Here is a 19,963-nt window from a genome sequence, read left to right as displayed (position 1 = left end):
CTCTTACATCTGCAAAAAATTGCCCCCGCGTCACCACGCGGGGGCGCTGCTTCTGCTGTCTGCCCAGGAGTCTGGGCAGACAGCACAGCCACTCCGAGCCCGCCCCCGGGCCCGAGATCACTCCCACGGAGTGAGCCTGTAGGCTGAAAACGCGGTTGCAGGAAAACCAGCAATCGTGTTTTCAGCTGCCACAGGCAGCTTCAGGGAAGGGGATTGTGTGTTGATTGACACAACATCCCCCTGCTGCCTGATCGCTCCATGAGAGCGACAGGGCAGCGTTAACTCCTTCAATGCCGCGGGGGGCGTACTTATAGCTTTTAAGAACTCAGTGGCGTTCCGCTTGGTTGATGCCACATGATGGTAATGGATGATACATAATTTTAAACTATGACCCCCTATGTGCCACTCTGCCTCCAGAAATGCCTTATACCCCTATATGCCACTCTGGCATTTAGGGGGTTAAAAGGCATATTATGGGGCAGAGTGGCATATAGGGAGGTAAAAGGCATTTCAGGAGGCAGAGTGGCATTAAAGGGGTTAAAAGGCATTTCACAGAGCACTCTGCCTCCAGAAATGCCTTACACCCCCCCTTAAACTTACCGGTGCTTCTGAGTTGGGGGGGCGCGCATAACACAGGAGGATCCAGGTCCCCTGCATCTAAGCCCCCGGTGCTTAGTCCGGGCAGCATGTAGAGCTCCACGCGAATCGCGTAGAGCTCTACACGCTGCCCAGACTAAGCACCGGGGACTCAGAGGCACCGGTAAGTTGGAGGGGGGGCATAACACAGGAGGATCGCGTAGGGCTCTACACGCAGCCCGGACTAAGCACCTGGGACTCAGAAGCACCGGTAAATTGGGGGGGCATAACACAGGAGGATCCAGGTCCCCTGCGTCGCTGCGGGGGATCTGGATCTTAGTCTCATAATCAGACCTATTTGAGGTCTGATTATAAGACGAGAGGTATTTTTCAGAGCATTTGCTCTGGAAAAAACCTTGTCTTATAATCGAGCAAATACGGTATTTATCTTTGTCTCATTCTTTATTATCACCTGCTATGGGGATTATCCCAGGCAGACAGCCAGGATGTGCAACCATTTTTTTAGTTTAATGTTGTATAAATCAGTCCCCCCCCACCTCCTCCAGTTCCACCATTACAGACATCTACCCCGGCCAGTAATAGATGGTGGAGGTTGGGACCCTATCGTATTGTTAATCCCATTACTGCCCCTGTTGTCTCTTGGAGGCAGATTAAGAGGGCAGTTTGTATCCCAATATCGTGATTTATGTTAATGTAGGGCTGCAACTAACGATTATTTTCATAATCGATTAGTTAGCCCTCACAGACATGCCACACTGCCCTCCCCGACATGCCACACTACTGCCCTCCCAGACATGCCACACTGCCCTCCCCACATATGCCTTATATACCCTATTTGCCTTATACCCCAAGATATGTCACTCCGTCCTCCTCAGGTATGCCGTATACCCCCCTGATATGCCATAGTGCCCTCATAGATTTGCAGACTCGTTCACAGACACAATACTTTTATAAATAAATACAGGGTTAATCTTCACTGCCCCCAGGATTTACATTCCCCTCAGTTTGCCCCCCCTTTACCTCTAACTGCACCTTAAGTTAACTTTATTAAATTTAATTAAATTAACCCTCAGTCCTCAGCATTAAATTAATCCTGAAGAGAAGACCCCATTAACCACAACTGCCCCTTAATTAACCCATTAACTATAACTGCCCCTAAATTAACCCTAAACACCCCATTAACTATAACTGTGCCTAAGTTAACCCTAAACACCCCATTAACTATAACTGCCCCTAAGTTAACCCTTAACACCCCATTAACTATAACTGCCCCTAAGTTAACCCTTAACACCCCATTAACTATAACTGCCCCTAAATTAACCCCTACCTCCCCTAACTTTCAGGAGCCCAAATATTAATTTTATACTCACAGTTAGATGAGTGTCACAGCCATGGCGATGCTAAGGAAATGGGCGGAGCCAATCTGCCATTTGGCTCCACCCCTTTCTTCCTCCCTGCAGTCACTGCCGATTGGCCCCGCTCCTTCCTTTCTCCAGCAGTGATTGCAGGGAGGGACTGGAAAAAGGAAGTGTGGGGGGCAATCGGCAGTGACTGCAGGGAGGAGCTGTAAGTAGCAACTGCTGCTGTGACTCCTGTGAGTCACACTAAACGGATTATAACACGAGGGGTATTTTTCAGAGCATTTTCTCTGAAAAACCCTCATTTTATAAATCGATAAAAATCGATTCAACTAATCGATAATGAAATTCGTTGCCAACGAATTTCATTATCGATTATCATCGATTTTATCGATTAGTTGTTGCAGCCCTATGTTAATGTGTGTTTCGCTGGATATTTCCAGCCCTGTTTGTGAAAAATAAATCAGTCTTCGTTTTGCCTTTACCCTACACTGAGTCTCGGCTAGTGACTGGGAAACCGGGGAAAGAGTGTGTGTGATCCAGGCTAAGGGAGCACAAGTCAGCGGAGGTAGTCGGTCGGATTATCCAGCTCCGTGACAGTGACAAAACCTTGTCTTATAATCGAGCAAATACAGTATTTAATTGTATGTATGGTATATTTATGTTTATTTATATTTATATTTTGGCAGAGACTTCAACATGAGTTAAGCTTTGATCGACTAGAAACAGCACAATGCAGTACGGTTCCTACTTGCAGTAGAGAGAAGAATTAAATTAGACAGCCTCACTTTAACAAAAGAATTCCTGCACAAATTTGCATGTAGTTCAAGTATAATATAAATACATACATAATATAAATGTAACTTGGAAATAGGGCTAGGTAGAGACTTAAGGACATAGATAATTACTATTAGCTAAAATAAAACAAGTCATACCATTTTCTCCTAACTGTTCTTTGATTTTGTGAAAGTCTGATCCTCCAACAACTCCAACTTTTGCCACCTTTCGTAAATTTTGCAGAAATTCTGCCATTTCACTGGATATTTTCTGGGAATTAAAAAAAAAAAAAGTGATTTGAAAAGGTAACTCACAGCTTCAATACAACAGACAGTCAGTCTTCACTCAAAAGGAGAACATTTTTCCCAATCTTAATGTATGAATAAAATTGTTATGCAAATGTTGTCTTTGTTTTTTGTTTTTTTTAGGGAAAAAAATCTGATATTGATGTTTGTGTAAATCTTTCGACATTTGATTTTCCGGATGTGTCAGAACTTTTCATTATTACAGCTTATCCTAATTGTAAGTTACCAAGCAGGAAACCTAATATATATGTACAAAAGTATTGGGACACCTGACCATGACACCAACAGGTACTTTGATGACATCACATTCTAAATACATTAATATGAAGTCAGTCCCCCATTTGCAGCTAAAACAGCTTCCACTCTTCCGTGGAGGCTTTCCACAAGGAGTGTTTCTGTGGGTGTGTTTGCCCATTCATCCAGTAGAGCATTTGTGAGAACGAGAAAGCCTGGACTTGCTTTTTGCACTGGGGCAAAGTCTTGCTGGAATAATAAAAGCCTTCCCAAGCTGTTCCCACAAAGTTAGAAGCATAGCATTGTCCAAAATGTCTTGCAACATAGAGACACGTTTGCATGTGCTTGGCGTGGAAGAACATGACTCGCCTACACAGAGCCCTGACCTCAAACACCTTTGTGATAAACTGGAATGGTGATTGCATGCCAGGCCTTCTCATCCAACATCACTGGCTGTCAGGACCCAGGCCAGCAGGTGGGGTAGGAGCCCAGTTGCAGGGGATACTATGGGCTCTGTATGTACCCCTTGATGCATCATGACTGGTATGAAGGTGTAGACAGGCACACGACAAAGGAGGACTGGAATCAAAGGATAAAGGGGAACTGTAAATGACAGGGCACGCTGCTTGACAGCCCTCTGCTGAGAGGGAAGGGTGGCCACTAGTGACTGCAGGTAGACATGACAATGTTACGTAGTCCAGGCTGGTAGAGAGGACAGCATTGGGATGCGGGTCCCTTGGGACTCTTCAAAAAAAAAAAAAAAAAACTTGCGGCCGCGGTCAGACAATATACCTGCGGGTCCCAGTAATGCTGCGCACTCCAGGAAGGATGCCTTCGCGTTGCTCCCACACAGCATCTCTTCTCTTGTTCCGCCCAGGAACCCAGCGGAGTCACGTTAAGCGAAGTAAATTCATGTGACTTCGCTGGGTTCCAGGGCGGAACAAGAGAAGAGACGCTGTGTGGGAGCAACGCGAAGGCAGCCTTGCGGGAGGGTACGGAAAATCTGCAGATCAGAAAATGGCAATGGTCAGAAATTCAGCGGGAGCGGGCTGGAGTAGGATTAAAAATGGATGGCTCTAGTAGGGTGGAACCTTGACACTGCCTGACCTTACAAAGGCTCTACTGGATAAATGGGCACAAATTCCCACAGAAATACTCCAACATCTTGTTGAAAGCATTTCATTCCATTACATTTATTTATAAAGCGCCGGTAGATTCCGAAGCGCTGTTACAGTCAGAAGAACAATTTAGAAACACATACAATAACAATATGGTCCAAAGGAGAAGAGTACGCTTCCCTGAACAGGTGGATTTTCAGAAAGGTTTTGAAAGTTGCGGACGAGGCAGAAAGTCTGAGGGAACAGGGAAGGGAATTCCACAGGAGGGGTGCGGCACGGGTGAAATCCTGAATAAGGGAGTGGGAAGAGGTAACAACAGTAGAAGATAGCTGTAGGTCTTGATAAGAGCGAAGAGGACGGGTAGGCGCATATTTGGATAAGAGGAAAGAGATGTAAGGTGGTGCAGAGTTGTTGAGGGCTCTATAGGTCAGGGTCGGACGTTTAAATTTGATTCTGGAGGGTATGGGGAGCCAATGAAGTGATTAGCATAGTGGGGCAGCGGATGAGGAACGGCGGCAGAGAAAAATTAATCTGGCAGCAGTGTTGAGGATGGATTGAAGCGGTGAAAAGCAGGAGAGGGGGAGACCGTTTAGTAGTGAGTTGCAATAATCCAGGGAGTGGATTAGTAACTTGGTGGTTTCTTGTGTGAGGAAAGGGCGGGAGATGTTTCTCTCAAAATTTTGAACGTTTTTTTTTATTATTAATCACACTGAGTACTTGCATTCAACCTACAGGAGGAATTCAAGAGTTCTCAAGAGGGTCTGGATAGACTATCTGTAAACTCATACAGTTTTCTATTGTTGATGCCATCTTGTAGTTGGCACTTGTAGTTGCTCTTCGGAGCAATCACAAGGCTATTGGGGTAGGGGGGTTGTGTTGCTACATGCCTCGATATTGATATCGAGGCATGTCAGCAACACCATTTATGCTTAGGAAGCGATTCCGAAAGCTTCCGAAGCTGTTTTAGCCGGGAATCTGGGCGGCGGCGCCCATGAACGGGCTGTGTCTTTAAGGGGTTAAAGTGTTCCTTCCCTATTAGCTGGTGCAAGTGTATTATCAAACACTTGGTCACCAATTTGTCAGTTGATGGCTCTGACATATGAACTAAACCTTGTCAGGCTGCTGAGAAATATTACTCAAAAATTGAATAACCAGAATTTTCCACATATACCATGGTCAGGCAAATGTCACAGCTTTAACCCCTTCAGGACCAGGATTTTGATACTAAGGTGTCGCTAAAGGACCGGAGCCGTTTTGTGTTTTTGCAGCCACACAAATCATATATTGTTTTTTTTAGCACAAGTAGGGCTTTCATTTGAAACCATATTAAGCTGGGTAGTACATTGTTTTGTTTGAAATAAACTGGAAAAAGTGGGGGGGGATGGAAAAAACAATTTTTTTTTTTTTTACAGTTTTGTATACATACAAATTGTATACACATTGAACCAATGGGAAAAAATTATCCAAAATATATTCATTAACTTGTCCTGATTTGGAAACCACCCAACATAGCCATGATTTTCATCTATTTTGACCAGTATAGGGCAGATATTGCAAGGCATGCATCACGTTTTTAAAATGTAATTTTTTTCAAATGTGGCATGGTAGTCTAATAACTGCAATAGTTGTCACGGATACTGATTATCCCCCCAAAATTATATGTTTATGAATAGAAGATAAGTCAAGGTGTACAACTAGGGTCATATTGACACTTTTCAAACAGGGAGTTTATCGCCAATTGCTGACAAATTTTGAGGTATTTTTATATTTTTTGGGGTTTTTTTTTTGCATATGTTGCAATGTTGCTTTAGATTTCATATTATATTTTGTATAGAATATGTGCAACTGCAGAAAAAAAACAAATTGTGTTCACCAACATCCCCCAGTCCCAACAAGGCCTCACATGCATGGTTCATGCATTTTTTGAGGAAGCTATGAGGGCAAAACTGGAACATGCGCATTTTAGTTTTCAAATTTGGAATTTTCAGAAATTGGTTTACTGGGCCCATATCCCATTTGGGACATTTTGGAAGCCCCCCACTGTAAATGACCCCATAAAAGTATATATTTATGAACAGCAGACAAGTCAAGGTGTTCAACTAGGGTAATTTTGACAGTTTTCCACCAGCTATTTCTTCACTGATGTCTGCCAAACCTCACAGCAATATCCCACATGCATAGATAAGTCATGTATCTCAGATATTGTGGAGTCAAAACTGGAAGATGCGCATTTTAAGTTTTAACCTTGTTTGTTATATGTATAGCTATCAGATCACTTGTAGGTGATAAGTTTAGGCCACTGACATTGATCAGGGAGGCCAATCAATAATCAGTGACTTAAAATATCACTGACAAGTGACCAGGTAATAATTGTGCATTTTTTATTAATAATTTGGGGGGGTTATTACCTTAGATCAGCTTTTTTAGAGAGTGCACACGTCCAAAAATTGTGCGCACAACAGTTTTTCCCCAAAAAACAAAAAAAAAAAATTATAATTTTTTTTAAACTTTATGCCGCACAGAAAATTTTTGCACAAGAGAAATTTTCTGCGCACCCCAACTAAGAAAAATTAGATGGAACATTGGTCGCAACCCCTTTAGGGGTCGACTAAAACCATCGAAAAACACATATTTCCCGGTGGGCCGGTCGGTCCGTGTACGCGGGTGGTCGGCAGACCACCACTCCCGAGCGCGATTGAAAGCGACAGCCGGGCCACCTTCTTAAGTTGCCGGCGCCTAATGAAGTTAAAGGGGCTGCCGTGCACGAGCCGCCCAATGGCCGTGCCTCAGCACTTCGTCCCACGTCTTAAAAGGGGTGGGACGATGAGCTGAGGCACGGCCATTGGGCGGCGCCAGCCCCTTTAAGCCCTATTGCCGGGTCAGGCACGTCATGCAAAACGGTCACTTAACGACCTATGACATGCCTGACATGTCGAGGCATTCAGCAACACCGAGATCGGCATCATGGGCCATGTCTGGCCCCTCCCCGGGGCGTCAACATACACCATACATTGTATGGCGGACGCCCGTTTTAAAAGCGCTTAGGTGATCAACGATCACCTCCTAAACTTCAATGATGTAGCTGGAAGTCCAAAAAGCATAAAATAAATAAAATAAAAAAAACTTGGGGTGTCTAGTTTTCAAAAATATATGATTTGATGGGGTAAATTGCATTGGCCGGCTTCAAAGGTACCGGAAATGGCACATGAGGGGGAAGAATTACCGGATTTGGAAAAAATGGTTTTGAAATAGCAAAACGCTACTTGTACTTAACCCCTTCAATCCCAGAGGTTTTTGGTACGCGCTATGTCGGTTCAGAGATGATTCTCTTTTCCTGTGAATAGTGTACCCATGTAAACTATATATTGTTTTTTCAAGGAGAGACAGAGCTTTCTTTTGATACCATAGTTGGATGATTAGCTGAAAATTTAGAATGAGAAATTTAGTAAAAACTAGCGAAAATTAGAAAAAAAAAAACAATTTGTTTTTAAATTTTCCCTCTGAATCCTCATAAAATTAGGTAAAGTGATGGAAAATCCCCTCCAAGTTTATCAATTCAGGTGTCCTGATTTCAAAAATACCTAATTTATATAGATTTTCCATACTTTCCCAGCACGAGGGAGCATTCTATAAGGTGTGCATTTTTTGTATAATTTTTATGTCTGTGGCTTAACGGGTTTGGGGGTTGTGAACGGGGACAGGAGGGTTATACTGGCTAGGGCAATGGGATGTAAGGTTTTTTCTTAAAAAAATTGTATTATCTTTTTTATATATTTTTTTGTAATTTATTTTTATTTTTTATATATATTTTTTTTTAACACACAAATGGTTAGATGTCCTCTTAGGGACCTCCTGAACATGCCAGTGATGTCACAATGACATCACAGCTCACATTATTTTTTATTATTATTTATATCATTTTATTGATTTTTTTAAATGACTAACCGTTTTTTTCCAGCTTTTCTGTTTCAAGACGGGAGGGGGGGTGAGAGATATGGTTTCTCACTCCCCTCCCTGCGACCCCCCTGTACCGATCACACTGTGATCTCTATGCAGGTCCTCACAGACGTGCATAGAGATCGCAGCATCTGTGCCTCATCGGAGGACAGGATATCCCCTGCAGGGGATATCCTGTCCTCCAATGAACTTCCGGGTTACGTCAGCAGTGACGCAACCCGGAAGGGAATTTGAAACGTAACAGCTTTCCGGCTTTCATGCCGGGAGCTGTTACAGCAGATCGGACATCAGAAAGCCGGCGATGCCGGCTTCTGCTGTTAGTGGGGAGTCCAGGCTGTCAAACGACAGCCTGGTCTCCCGTGCAGCGGCAGGGATGTGTCCCTGACGCTGCACGAAGGGCTGGACGTACCGGTACATTCATAGGGGTTTTTTACTAGGCGGTTTTTGGACGTTCCGGTACATTCATGGGGATTGAAGGGGTTAATGCTCCATAATGTGCACAAAAGAGCAAAAAAACATAAAAACATTGGGTATTTCTAAACTCAGGACAAATAGTAGAATATATTTAGTAGGTTTTTTCATTAACAGATTTTTGGGGTAAAACTCAGAAAGTGTTTTTTTTTTAATTTTTTCATCATATTTTATTATTTTTTAATGGGAAATTAGATAATATGATCAAAACAATGGTATCTGAAGAAAGCCCTTCTTGTCCCGAAAACAAACAACATATAATTTGTGTGGGTTCACTAAATGAGTGAGGAGAAAATTACATCTAAACACGAACACCGCAAAAGTGTTAAAACAGCCTCGGTCCCAATGGTACGAAAGGTAAAACACAGCCTGGTCCTTAAGGGGTTAATTTCATGAATGCCGGCCTCCACCCGCTGCCCTCACTGGACACCAGGGAGTCAGAAGCAATTGTAAGTTGGGGGGGAGTTCATATGGGGGTTAAAAGGCTTTTCTAGAGGCAGACTGCCCCATGATATGGCTTTTAACCCCCTTTATGCCACTCTGCCTCTAGAAATGCGTTTTAACCCCCTAAATGCCACTCTGCCTCCAGAAATGCCTTATACCCCCTATATGCCACTCTGTCCCATGATACCCCAGAGTGGCATTTAGGGGTATAAGGCATTTCTGGAGGCAGAGTGGCATATAGGGGGGTTAAAAGGCATATCATGGGGGAGAGTGGCATATAGGGAGGCATAAGGCTTTTCTGGAGGCAGAGTGTCCCATCATATGCTTTTTAACCCCCTATATGCCACTCTGCCTCCAGAAATCCCTTATACCCCCTATATGCCACTCTGTCCCATGATATTCCTTTTAACCCCCTATATGCCAGAGTGGCATAAATGGGGTATAAGGCATTTCTGGAGGCAGAGTGGCATCTAGGTGGGGATAAGGCATTTCTGAATTAATAAAGAAATAAAAGTTTCTTACAAGAATATTGTGAAGAATAATTTGCAGTAGCAAATGTTTTGATTCCATTATGTCTAATGTATTTCATTTATTAGGGGCTTTTAACACTTTGCTTTCTGGCATTTTAATGCAAATAATGTGATAAAAAGAATGTTTTATAGTTATTTGTAGGGCTGCAACTAACGATTATTTTCATAATCGATTAGTTGGCCGATTATTTTTTCGATTAATCGATTAATTGGATAAAAAAAATGAATGTACATTTTTCATTTATTTAAAGTAATTTAACCCCTTTGCGACCTTTGCCGGTTCAAGACCGTCATGACAAGAAGGTCACTAAATGACCTTTGACGGTCCTGAACCGTCAAAAAATTAAATAAGCTTAGAAAGTGATCAACGATCACTTTCTTCGCTTAAACGGCGTTACTGTAATGCCTCGATGTCGAGGCATTCAGTAACGCCGAGATCGGCATCGGGGGCCATGTCTGGCCCCTCCCCGGGGCGTCAACAGCCGCCATACATTGTATGGCGGCGGACGCCCGTTTTAAAAGCGTTTTGGAGGCGATCAACGATCGCCTCCTAAACTTAAATGGTGTCGCTGGAATGCCTCGATCAGGAGGCATCCAGCGACACCAAACACTTACCTTTGGATGGGATGCAGCAATAGCAGCATTGAAGGGGTTAACACTGCACGGTCACTCTTACGGAGCGATCAGGCAGCAGGGGAATGTTGTAGCAGGCCCCCACACAAACAACGTAAGCAGCGACTCAGTTCCAAACATCACCACGGTTCCTAGCTGGCCCAGAGTTCCATGGATTTGTGGCTAGGTCCCGGTCAGGCGCCTGAGGAGTTTCACTGAGGAGTGCTCACTGTAAGGGGCTTGCATTTTCTAAGTGACTTGCTTTCTGTAAGTGACCAGTTTGTGCACCACAGCAGCGGCAGAGAAGTGGTATTATAAGTATACCAACAGTGGGTTTGTATCTCAACCAGCAACAAGAGGGTTGAAGGGTTTGTGGTAAAAAAACAAAAAAAAAAAACTTTGTGTTTTGCATTAACTGTTTGGTTTTTTTCTCTCCCATTTTCTATAGTGTAATTAGTTAAGGGTGGGGTTTATAATCAATTAACTGTGTTGCTCTGTATATAAGGAAGTGGTTAAACTCACAGAGCTTGCTCACTGTAAGGGGCTTGCATTTTCTAAGTGACTTGCTTTCTGTAAGTGACCAGTTTGTGCACCACAGCAGTTAGTGCAACACAAGAGTGCAAGAGCAAGGAGGGTAAGTGACATAAAGCAATTGTTTAAATTCTATACTCGCGTCCCTTTATAAAGAATGAGCAAGCTTGGAGATTTCACTCAGTGCACATCATGCCATATGTATGCATGCTTGGAACAGCAGTTCCTGGGTCCATATCGCTGTGGTAAGTGTGATCAATTGGTCTCTCTGGAAGCTGAGGTTGGTGCTCTGAAGAGGCACATTGAAACACTGAGAGAGATTGACAACCTTGAGAGGAGTCTGTTGCTCACTGAGCAAAGTTTAGATGGGGCCCCTAGCAATGAGGGAGGAGATCAGTCAGAAGGGAGTCAGGCACATAGCTGGGTGACAGTAAGACGTGGTTGCAGTGGGGAAGGGAAGAGGAAGAGGCAAGCCAGCCCAGAGTCTCTCCCTCCCAACAAATTTGCCCTTTTAAGTGAGCATGTTGGGGAGGCAGACTCAGAGGTAGGCTTTGCGGAAAAAGCTGTTCTCCCTAACAGCCGGGAGAGCAGCTCATCCAATGTGCAGGGGATCCGAAAGGAAGGAAAGCCCAGGCAGGTTGTGGTGGTAGGGGATTCAATAATCAGGAAAACAGACAGGGTAATCTGTAGCTCTGATCGCAGCAACCGAATGGTTTGCTGTCTCCCGGGTGCCCGGGTTCGGCATGTTGCGGACAGAGTGGATAGATTGTTCGGAGGGGCTGGTGAGGATCCAGCTGTCTTGGTGCACATTGGCACCAATGACATAGTAAGAGGAAGATGGAGTGTCCTAAAAGATAATTTTAGGGACTTGGGTAGTAAGATTAAGAAAAGGACCTCCAAGGTAGTATTCTCAGAGATACTACCTGTGCCATGCGCTACACCAGAAAGGCAGCGGGAGATTAGGCAGCTAAATGCATGGCTGAAGTCTTGGTGTAAGAAGGAGGGCTTTGGGTTCTTAGAGCACTGGGCTGATTTTGCTTTGGGGTACAATCTCTATAGTCGTGATGGATTGCACCTAAATGCAAGAGGGTCCAATGTGCTTGGGGAGAGAATGGTTAGACGGTTGGAGGAGATTTTAAACTAGGAATGGGGGGGAGGGAATAAATACCGGGTTAGACAGTATAGAAAGGGAAGGCGATTTACTTAGTAACCAGGTGGGTGGATCTGGGGGCTTGGTCTATAAAGATAATAGGGAGAAGCATATGTTTTGCCCCCCAAAGCAAGGACAGAAAGTGATTGCAGCATCGGTGTTAAATGACAAGCTAAAGGTCATGTCTACAAATGCTCGCAGTTTAGGGAATAAGATCCATGAACTTGTAACAGTTGTGGCAACTGAGAATGTTGATTTAGTGGCTGTTACTGAGACATGGTATAATGAGAAAAATGACTGGGACATATCAATACCGGGGTACTCTTTATATAGAAAAGATAGAAAGGGCAGGAAAGGGGGAGGGGTGGCCCTATATGTGAAAAATAACATAAAATCTAACTTAATACAAGTTGGTGAAGAGAACTTAGAGTCGGTTTGGGTTACAGTACAATTTGGCAAAAGTAAAGTAACTCGCATAGGTGTGATTTATAGACCCCCAGGACAAGTAGAAGAACTCGATAATCTACTAGTGGAGGAAATAGCTAAAATGACAGTGAAGGGGGATGTTATAATCATGGGTGACTTTAATCTCCCTGATGTGAACTGGAAAACGAAAGTAGCTGGTTGTACCAGGAGTGCGGATATTCTAAACTCCTTATTGGGATTATCTTTAAAACAGGTGGTTGAGGAACCAACTCGTAAGGAGGCCACATTGGATTTAGTGTTCACAAATGGAGATTTGTTAACAGATATTTCTGTAGGTGAAAGTTTGGGATCTAGTGATCATCAGTCTGAGTCACACCACACAAAAACAAAAGTTTTAGATTTTAGAAAAGCTGACTTTTCTAAAATGAGAAAATGTATAGGAGTCATTATCAGACTGGCACAATTTAAATGGTGTTCAGGAGAAATGGGATTTTGTAAAAGCTGTTTTATCGAAGATAACAGAAAATTGTATTAGGTTGGTCAGTAAGAGTAAAAAATTAAGGAAACCGCTGTGGTACTCTGCAGAAGTGGCCAAAATCGTGAAAGACAAGAAGTTAGCCTTTAGTAGATACAAAAATACCCAAAGTGAGGAAGATAGACAGATCTATAAAATTAGGCAGAAAGAGGCAAAGAAAGGTATAAAAACTGCCAAATCACATGCAGAAGAGCAAATTGCCCTATCAGTAAAAAATGGAGATAAAACATTTTTTAGATATATAAATGAGAAAAGGAAAGTTAAACAAGGATTAGTTAGACTAAAAACAAAAGGCACATATGTAGAAGAGGATAAAGGTTTAGCTGACTGCCTCAATGAATATTTCTGTTCAGTTTTTACAGATGAGAATGATGGAATGGGACCTCAGTTGGGAAAAAAGACTGAATCATTTGAAATATGTGAGTTTATCGAGGCGGAGGTTTTACTTCAGTTGTCTAAGGTAAAGACAAATAAGTCGATGGGGCCTGATGGGATACACCCCAAGTTATTAAAAGAGCTTGAGGGTGTACTAGCAAAACCGTTAACTGATATATTTAACGAATCATTGGTAACGGGAGTTGTCCCTGGGGATTGGAAAGTAGCGAATGTTGTGCCTATACACAAAAAAGGCAGTAGGGAGGAGTCGGGCAACTACAGGCCAGTTAGTCTTACATCTGTAGTGGGAAAATTAATGGAAACAATGTTAAAGGAAAGGATTGTTGAACATCTGAAGTCACATGGCTTTCAAGATCAAAAACAACATGGGTTTTCCTCAGGAAGATCTTGCCAAACAAATCTTATTGATTTTTTTGATTGGGTGACTAAAGTAATTGATCAAGGTGGTGCAGTAGACATTGCGTATCTGGATTTCAGTAAGGCCTTTGACACTGTCCCACATAGAAGACTTATAAATAAACTGCAATCTCTGGGTTTAGATCCCAATGTTGTTGAATGGATTAAGGAGTGGCTGAGTGACAGAAAACAGAGGGTTGTAGTCAATGGCGTATATTCAGAACAAGGTCTTGTTACCAGTGGGATACCTCAGGGATCTGTACTTGGACCCATTCTCTTTAATATTTTCATTAGTGATATTGCAGATGGTGTTGATGGAAAGGTATGTTTATTTGCCGACGACACAAAAATTTGCAACCGGGTTGATGTTCCTGGAGGAAGAAGCCAAATGGCAAACGATCTAGGTAAGCTGGAAAAATGGTCAGAGCTGTGGCAATTGGCATTTAACGTGGATAAATGTTAAGGCTAATGTAAATTAGCCTGTAGTTGTGGGAGGGGCTATGGGTACTTAACCAACGCCTCTCCTGCTCTAAATTACGTTTCAGCGTCTGACGTTGTGGACGCTGTACGGAAGGTGATTCTCACGTGGATCTCGGCACTTCGGCGGTATCCCAGCGGCGTTTTTTGTCCCGGCGGCGGTTTTGTCTCGGCGGCGGTTTTGTCTCGGCGGCGGTTTTGTCCCGGCTGCGTTTCGTTCCCGGCGGCGTTTCGTTCCCGGCGGCGCTTCAGTCCCGGCGGCGTTTCGGTCCCGGCGACGGTTCCTCTCAGCAATCCGGCGGTAATTCTGCCAGGCGGTTAGAAAGCTGTCCGTTCTAGCAGGTTCCGTCGTTCCTGTTAACATCAGAAGCCCTCCTTCGGTTCAGGTCGTATGTTTCTATCGTTTTCTTCTCTTCGTTACTGCCCTCTGCTGACCGATTGTCAGACTAATATTGCTATCTTTCCATTACCAACTTACACTACGAGTCTGGTCTAGTGCATATTACGGTCACACACCGCCATCTGCTGGTGGTTTTTCAATTTAATTTGGTGCTGTTTGTAAGGTATAATCAGTTCCCTCTACAAATTAAGCAGTACCTTTTACTGGGAGTTCCTTTTGTTGTATTCAGTTTCGGTTGTGATTTTACATCTTTTCAATCGCAGTATCATTACACTCACCTTCGTAATATAATTTTGGGATGTGGAATATTCTTTTGGATGTCGTTCTTTCCTGCATACTTATAACTGGGAAATGTACCGGTTATCGATATCGCATTCACATTTTAGGGGCTTACTACTCGGTTTACGCGATCTGCATACATAACTACGTGTTAACCCCCTCTTTTCTTCCTAACAACAGGGAGGGATTTAAACCTCCTACTCTGGCCCTCGACATACGGTACTTACCTCACCTACGAATACGTGTTCCTTTCGGTTCTCCTATCTGGACCCTCACTTCGGCGTTTTGTTGTGAGTCCAATTCTATTGTGGTAGCTCCCTCTTGTTGCTTTTAATCAGTCTGATTCATGGTCTCACGGCATGGAGCGCTTTTCTGGTGGTTTTAGGGTTAATTCATTGTATCACTGTCCGGAGGGTACTTGGGCTTAGGCAGGCGAGTGGGCTACTTCAGATGATCCTGCGGGGGGTTTTGTACTGCTCGCAATGTCCCAGCTTATCATTGTGTTATTGGGTGTGTTCTCACTATGTTTGTTTCTGTAGACAGCAGGTTATGTTTCTGGAGGGTTCAGGCCAGGGTAACGTATGGTTATACGCAGGTAACATGTTATATTTGGACCGTGTTCACGCAGTCATGTGGTCGTATTTATGCATTTTACCTGCTGTAGGTGCTCAAGTTCGTTCGGCGATAAGTTCGGTGGCCTAGACATTTCCCAATCTCAGGCCAGTTTTCGGTTGTCGAAGCTTGGACTCCCCGGCGAATTCATAGGATAAGGTAACTGGTTTGAGGACCCTATCCGGGGTAGTATGTTTCAGCAAGGTAGTTAGGAGGCATTAGAGAGTTTCGTTTCGACACCGGTTAGGCAGCCTGCCTCGTGTACGTTAGCTATTGGCCCACCCCTCCCACCCCGAGGCAATTTCCCCTCCTCGCTTGGAGGTTACGTCACTCGAGCTAGTAATCCGTGCCTCACTGGTAGTTAGCTAGGCCGCCCCCTACGTTTCATCCCGCTCTAGCGCAGAGCTCGTTTAGCTAGTGGTTAGTTAGTTAGGTGCTTGGGTGTAGGGGTTCTAATAAGGCTCCTTCTCCTTATGTTCTTAGTATGTCGTTCCAATCCGACCAAGAGGACAGGCCCTCCATGCCTTGCTCACCTGCGCCAGGGTCAGACGTCGCCACCCCCCCTTCGCTCCGGGCATGGACAATTCCAAGATTAACGGCCGAATTAACTAGGAGAGGCATTCCGTTTTCGGCCTCCGCTAGGAAAGCGGAACTTTTCCGCTTACTATTTCCATCTCCCCAGTCTCCTGCTACTAGGTCCAGTCCGCGGCAGTCCACTTCCGTGGACCTGGCCCAAATGAGAGATATGCTTACCTCACTGGTAGCATCGGTCTCGTCATTACATGAGAGACTAACCAATCTAGAAACCCAGCCGGCGGCTACCATCCCGCACCTCCTTCCCCCCGTTCAGGTCCTGCCTAGCCCGGGACCACCCCTTGCGGGGCCCGCAGGGTCAGGTATGTCATCGGGCATTTCTCCTACAATTTCCCCTGCTCACTTTATCCAGGGTAATCTGAGGAAGGATATCCTGGAAGGGAAAGACGTTAACCTGGTCTCCCTTCTCCTAAGTTCCCATGACCTGGCGGAAAATAAAGCCTTCTCCTGTGGCGACATTTCTGTGGTGCTAAAAGCAAAAGACCCCAGGCTGGCCAAAAAGTTATCTATCCCAGAATTTGTCCTGGCCTTTAGCATGTATAGGGATGTCCTGTGTTCAGCCTTCCCGTCCAGAAGGGAGGAGCTGGATCAATATTTATATAAAGTGGTAGAATTGGGCTATAAGTATGGGGGTAGTGCGTTTTACGATTACCACAGGTCATTTTCCGCCAAAGCAGCTGCAGCTCTTGCCCAATTTAACTATGCGACTGACTGGAGTAGAGTAGACACGGAATTGTTTTGTAGGCATTTCGCGGGTCTCAAAACCCCGGCGTGTCAGCATTGCCAGTCCACAGCCCATGCAGCTAACCTTTGTCCGGTTATTGACAATCCCCCTTCCACCAGCTCGGCTGCTTTGTCCGCCCCCTTTCGTCCTAGTCAACTACTTTCCAAACCCCATGATAAGTTGGGTAGACCGATCTCATTTCTAGGCAGATCACAGATCTGCAACAATTTCAATGCTAACGGTTGCCATTTTAGTCAGTGCAAGCTTCTCCACATATGCATTAAATGTCATAGGGCCCACCCCCAGACCATGTGTCCGGGGACCTTGTTCCCTAAGCAATGACTATCCCCGATTAATGTAGAGGGCCTTTTGGGTAAGTTACAGGTCCACCCCTCCCCAGATTTGGTAAACTTTCTGGTCCAAGGTTTGGCTTTTGGTTTCCATACGGGTGTAGTAGCCATGCCCCAGGAGTCTTGGGAATGCCCGAACCTCAGGTCAGCCTTATCGGACCCGGATGCGGTGGATTTACTACTATCCCAAGAACTGGCAAAAGGTTTCATCATAGGCCCCCTTCATTCCCCTCCCTTTCCGGTTTGGAGGGTTAGCCCTCTGGGTATTGCGATTAGCAAGTTCTCCAATAAAAAGAGACTCATTATGGATTTGTCTGCCCCTTATTCCTCGGCATGCCCTAGCATTAATTCCCTCATTCCGGCTGAGGAGTTCTCGTTAAAATACGCCTCCGTCGACAACGCCATTCAGGCTATAGTCAACGCAGGGAAGGGCGCTTGGTTATCCAAGGCGGATATTACGGATGCTTTCAAACTATTACCGATTCATCCTGATTTGTGGCATCTTCATGGGATTAAATGGAGGGGGGTTTACTATTTTGCTACCAGATTAGTTTTTGGTTCCAGAAGTAGCCCTAAGCTTTTTGACACCTTAGCTGAGACGTTGACTTGGCTCCTTCTGAATGTTTCCCGGTGCCCGGTAGTGATCCACTACTTGGATGATTTCTTGTTGGTGGAGGCCCCCAACGCTTCCCCGTGCAGTCTACGGAAGCTATTAGAATTGTTTGATGAACTCCACGTCCCGGTAGCCCAACATAAATCGGCAGGTCCGGTTACCACTTTGGAATTCCTGGGGATAGTGCTAGATTCCAATAAGATGGAGGCCAGTCTGCCTATCATAAAACTTCAGAGAATTCAGGATATAATCCAGAGTTTCATGAGATCTGAAACCTGTTCCAAACTGCAATTGCAATCCCTTCTAGGCCATCTTAATTTTGCAATGCGAATTATTCCCCAAGGCAGGTCTTTCATTTCCCATCTCCTGTCTCTGCTGTCGGAGTCCCATGCGTCCGAGGAGGCAGTGGTCATAGATCAGTCCGCTAGGTCTGACTTGCGTATGTGGGCCAGGTTCCTGAAGACATGGAACGGACGTTCCATGTTTATTTCCCGACCCAGTCTGTCTTCCCCTAGGGTTTTTACGGATGCTACACCGTCCCTTGGGTTTTCGGCTATTTTCCAGGATCTGTGGTTAGCAGAAAGGTGGCCGTCACAGATGCTAGAGATTCCCCGCTTTCACAATACCTCGGCCCTATTCGAAATTTATCCTATTGTGGTTGCAGCGACAGTATGGGGCAACAGGTGGACAGGTGATACAGTCACCTTTTTTACTGATAACATGGCCACAGTGGAGATCGTAAATAAGGGTAGGTCGTCCTCATCTCACATTATGGGATTGATGCGTAAACTCACGTGGCTATCATTATATTATAAATTTTTTATTAAATGTTCACATGTACCGGGAGACCAGAATATAGCAGCTGACGCATTATCTCGTTTCAATTTCCAGAGGTTTTTCGAGGTCCTACCCTCAGCGGCAGCAGCACCGACGTCTGCGCCGCTTTTCGACGAACTCGTTCTAGTATAGAGATGCATCTGAACACAGCTCGCCAGATTATCTCAAGAGCATTGTCAAAAAATACCAGAAAGGCATACGATAGAGCTTGGTCCCTATTTTGCAGATTTGTGGCAGCATCGGCCCCCATGGACACATATTCAGTTGCCACCCTCCTGGCCTTTGCAGCATACTGTCATTCGAGCTTAAACCTCTCATATGGTTCAATTAAGCTTTATTTAACAGGAGTACAGCATCACATTTCTTTAATCTTTCCGAACAATCCCTCACTGATCGCTTCACACCCGGTCAAGACTTTACTGAGAGGTCTGCAAAAAACCAAGCCAGTTAAAACCCCCAGTCGTTTGCCGATTGATGGGGAAGTTTTCAAAGCTTTGATAAACTGTCTAGATTCTCACCCATTTTCTCCAGCCACTTGTGTTGTGCTTAAAGCCGCCATGTTTCTAGCTTTTTATGGTTTTATGCGCCCTGGGGAACTGGCCACAACACCTTATGCGACATCGTTTCTGAAGGTCTCGGATTTGCGTCCTGTTGCTGATTATTTTGTTCTATCCCTCGGGCATACAAAAACCAATCAGTCCGGGCCGAGTACTCAAATCACGTTCTTTCCAACAAATTCTGCTTGGTGCCCAGTTGCAGTCCTGGGTGCCCTTTTGGTGTTTTTGTCTGGGAAACCGGGTAACAGTCCTCTTTTGCCCTTTCCCAGGGAGCCATTGTCATCTGTTACATTTGTCAGATATGTGAGGTTACTACTGGCAAGGGTGGGCCTCAATCCGCTTGCATATTCGGGGCACTCTTTTCGAATCGGGGCGCCGCTTGCATATTCGGGGCACTCTTTTCGAATCGGGGCGGCCTCAGCAGCATCTAAGAACAAGGTGCCAGCCCATGTGATTAAAAAGCTAGGCAGGTGGAACTCCTCCTGTTTCTCTCTGTATATTCCTCAACCTACGGCAGAGATGCGTAATGCCTTCGCGTCTCTAGTTCTATAAGCTTGTTATGGTTTTCATGTTATGTTTTGTTTAGCAATAAAGTTATGGTTTTCTAACTTTGTGTCTTCTTCTTTTGCCCTCTATAGGCCTACCTGGTACGTCGGTCATGGCACACCTCAGACCTCTTTGCG

At 44.7% G+C, this 19,963-nt stretch overlaps 1 protein-coding gene across 1 annotated transcript in view; it reads right to left on the bottom strand.

The window, feature by feature from the left end:
* PMM2 (phosphomannomutase 2) overlaps positions 1–19,963 on the bottom strand; it is a 141,201-nt gene that overhangs the window by 119,676 nt on the left and 1,562 nt on the right. Inside the window, exon 2 of the mRNA XM_053471868.1 lies at positions 2,891–3,002. Coding sequence (XP_053327843.1) covers positions 2,891–3,002 — 112 coding nt within the window. The remainder of the gene's footprint in view (positions 1–2,890; positions 3,003–19,963) is intronic.

The sequence above is a fragment of the Spea bombifrons genome, chromosome 7, assembly GCF_027358695.1.
Source record: "Spea bombifrons isolate aSpeBom1 chromosome 7, aSpeBom1.2.pri, whole genome shotgun sequence".
Classification (NCBI taxonomy): domain Eukaryota; kingdom Metazoa; phylum Chordata; class Amphibia; order Anura; family Pelobatidae; genus Spea; species Spea bombifrons.
Note: the sequence above shows the minus strand (reverse complement) of the source record. Positions and strands in the feature narration are given on the sequence as shown.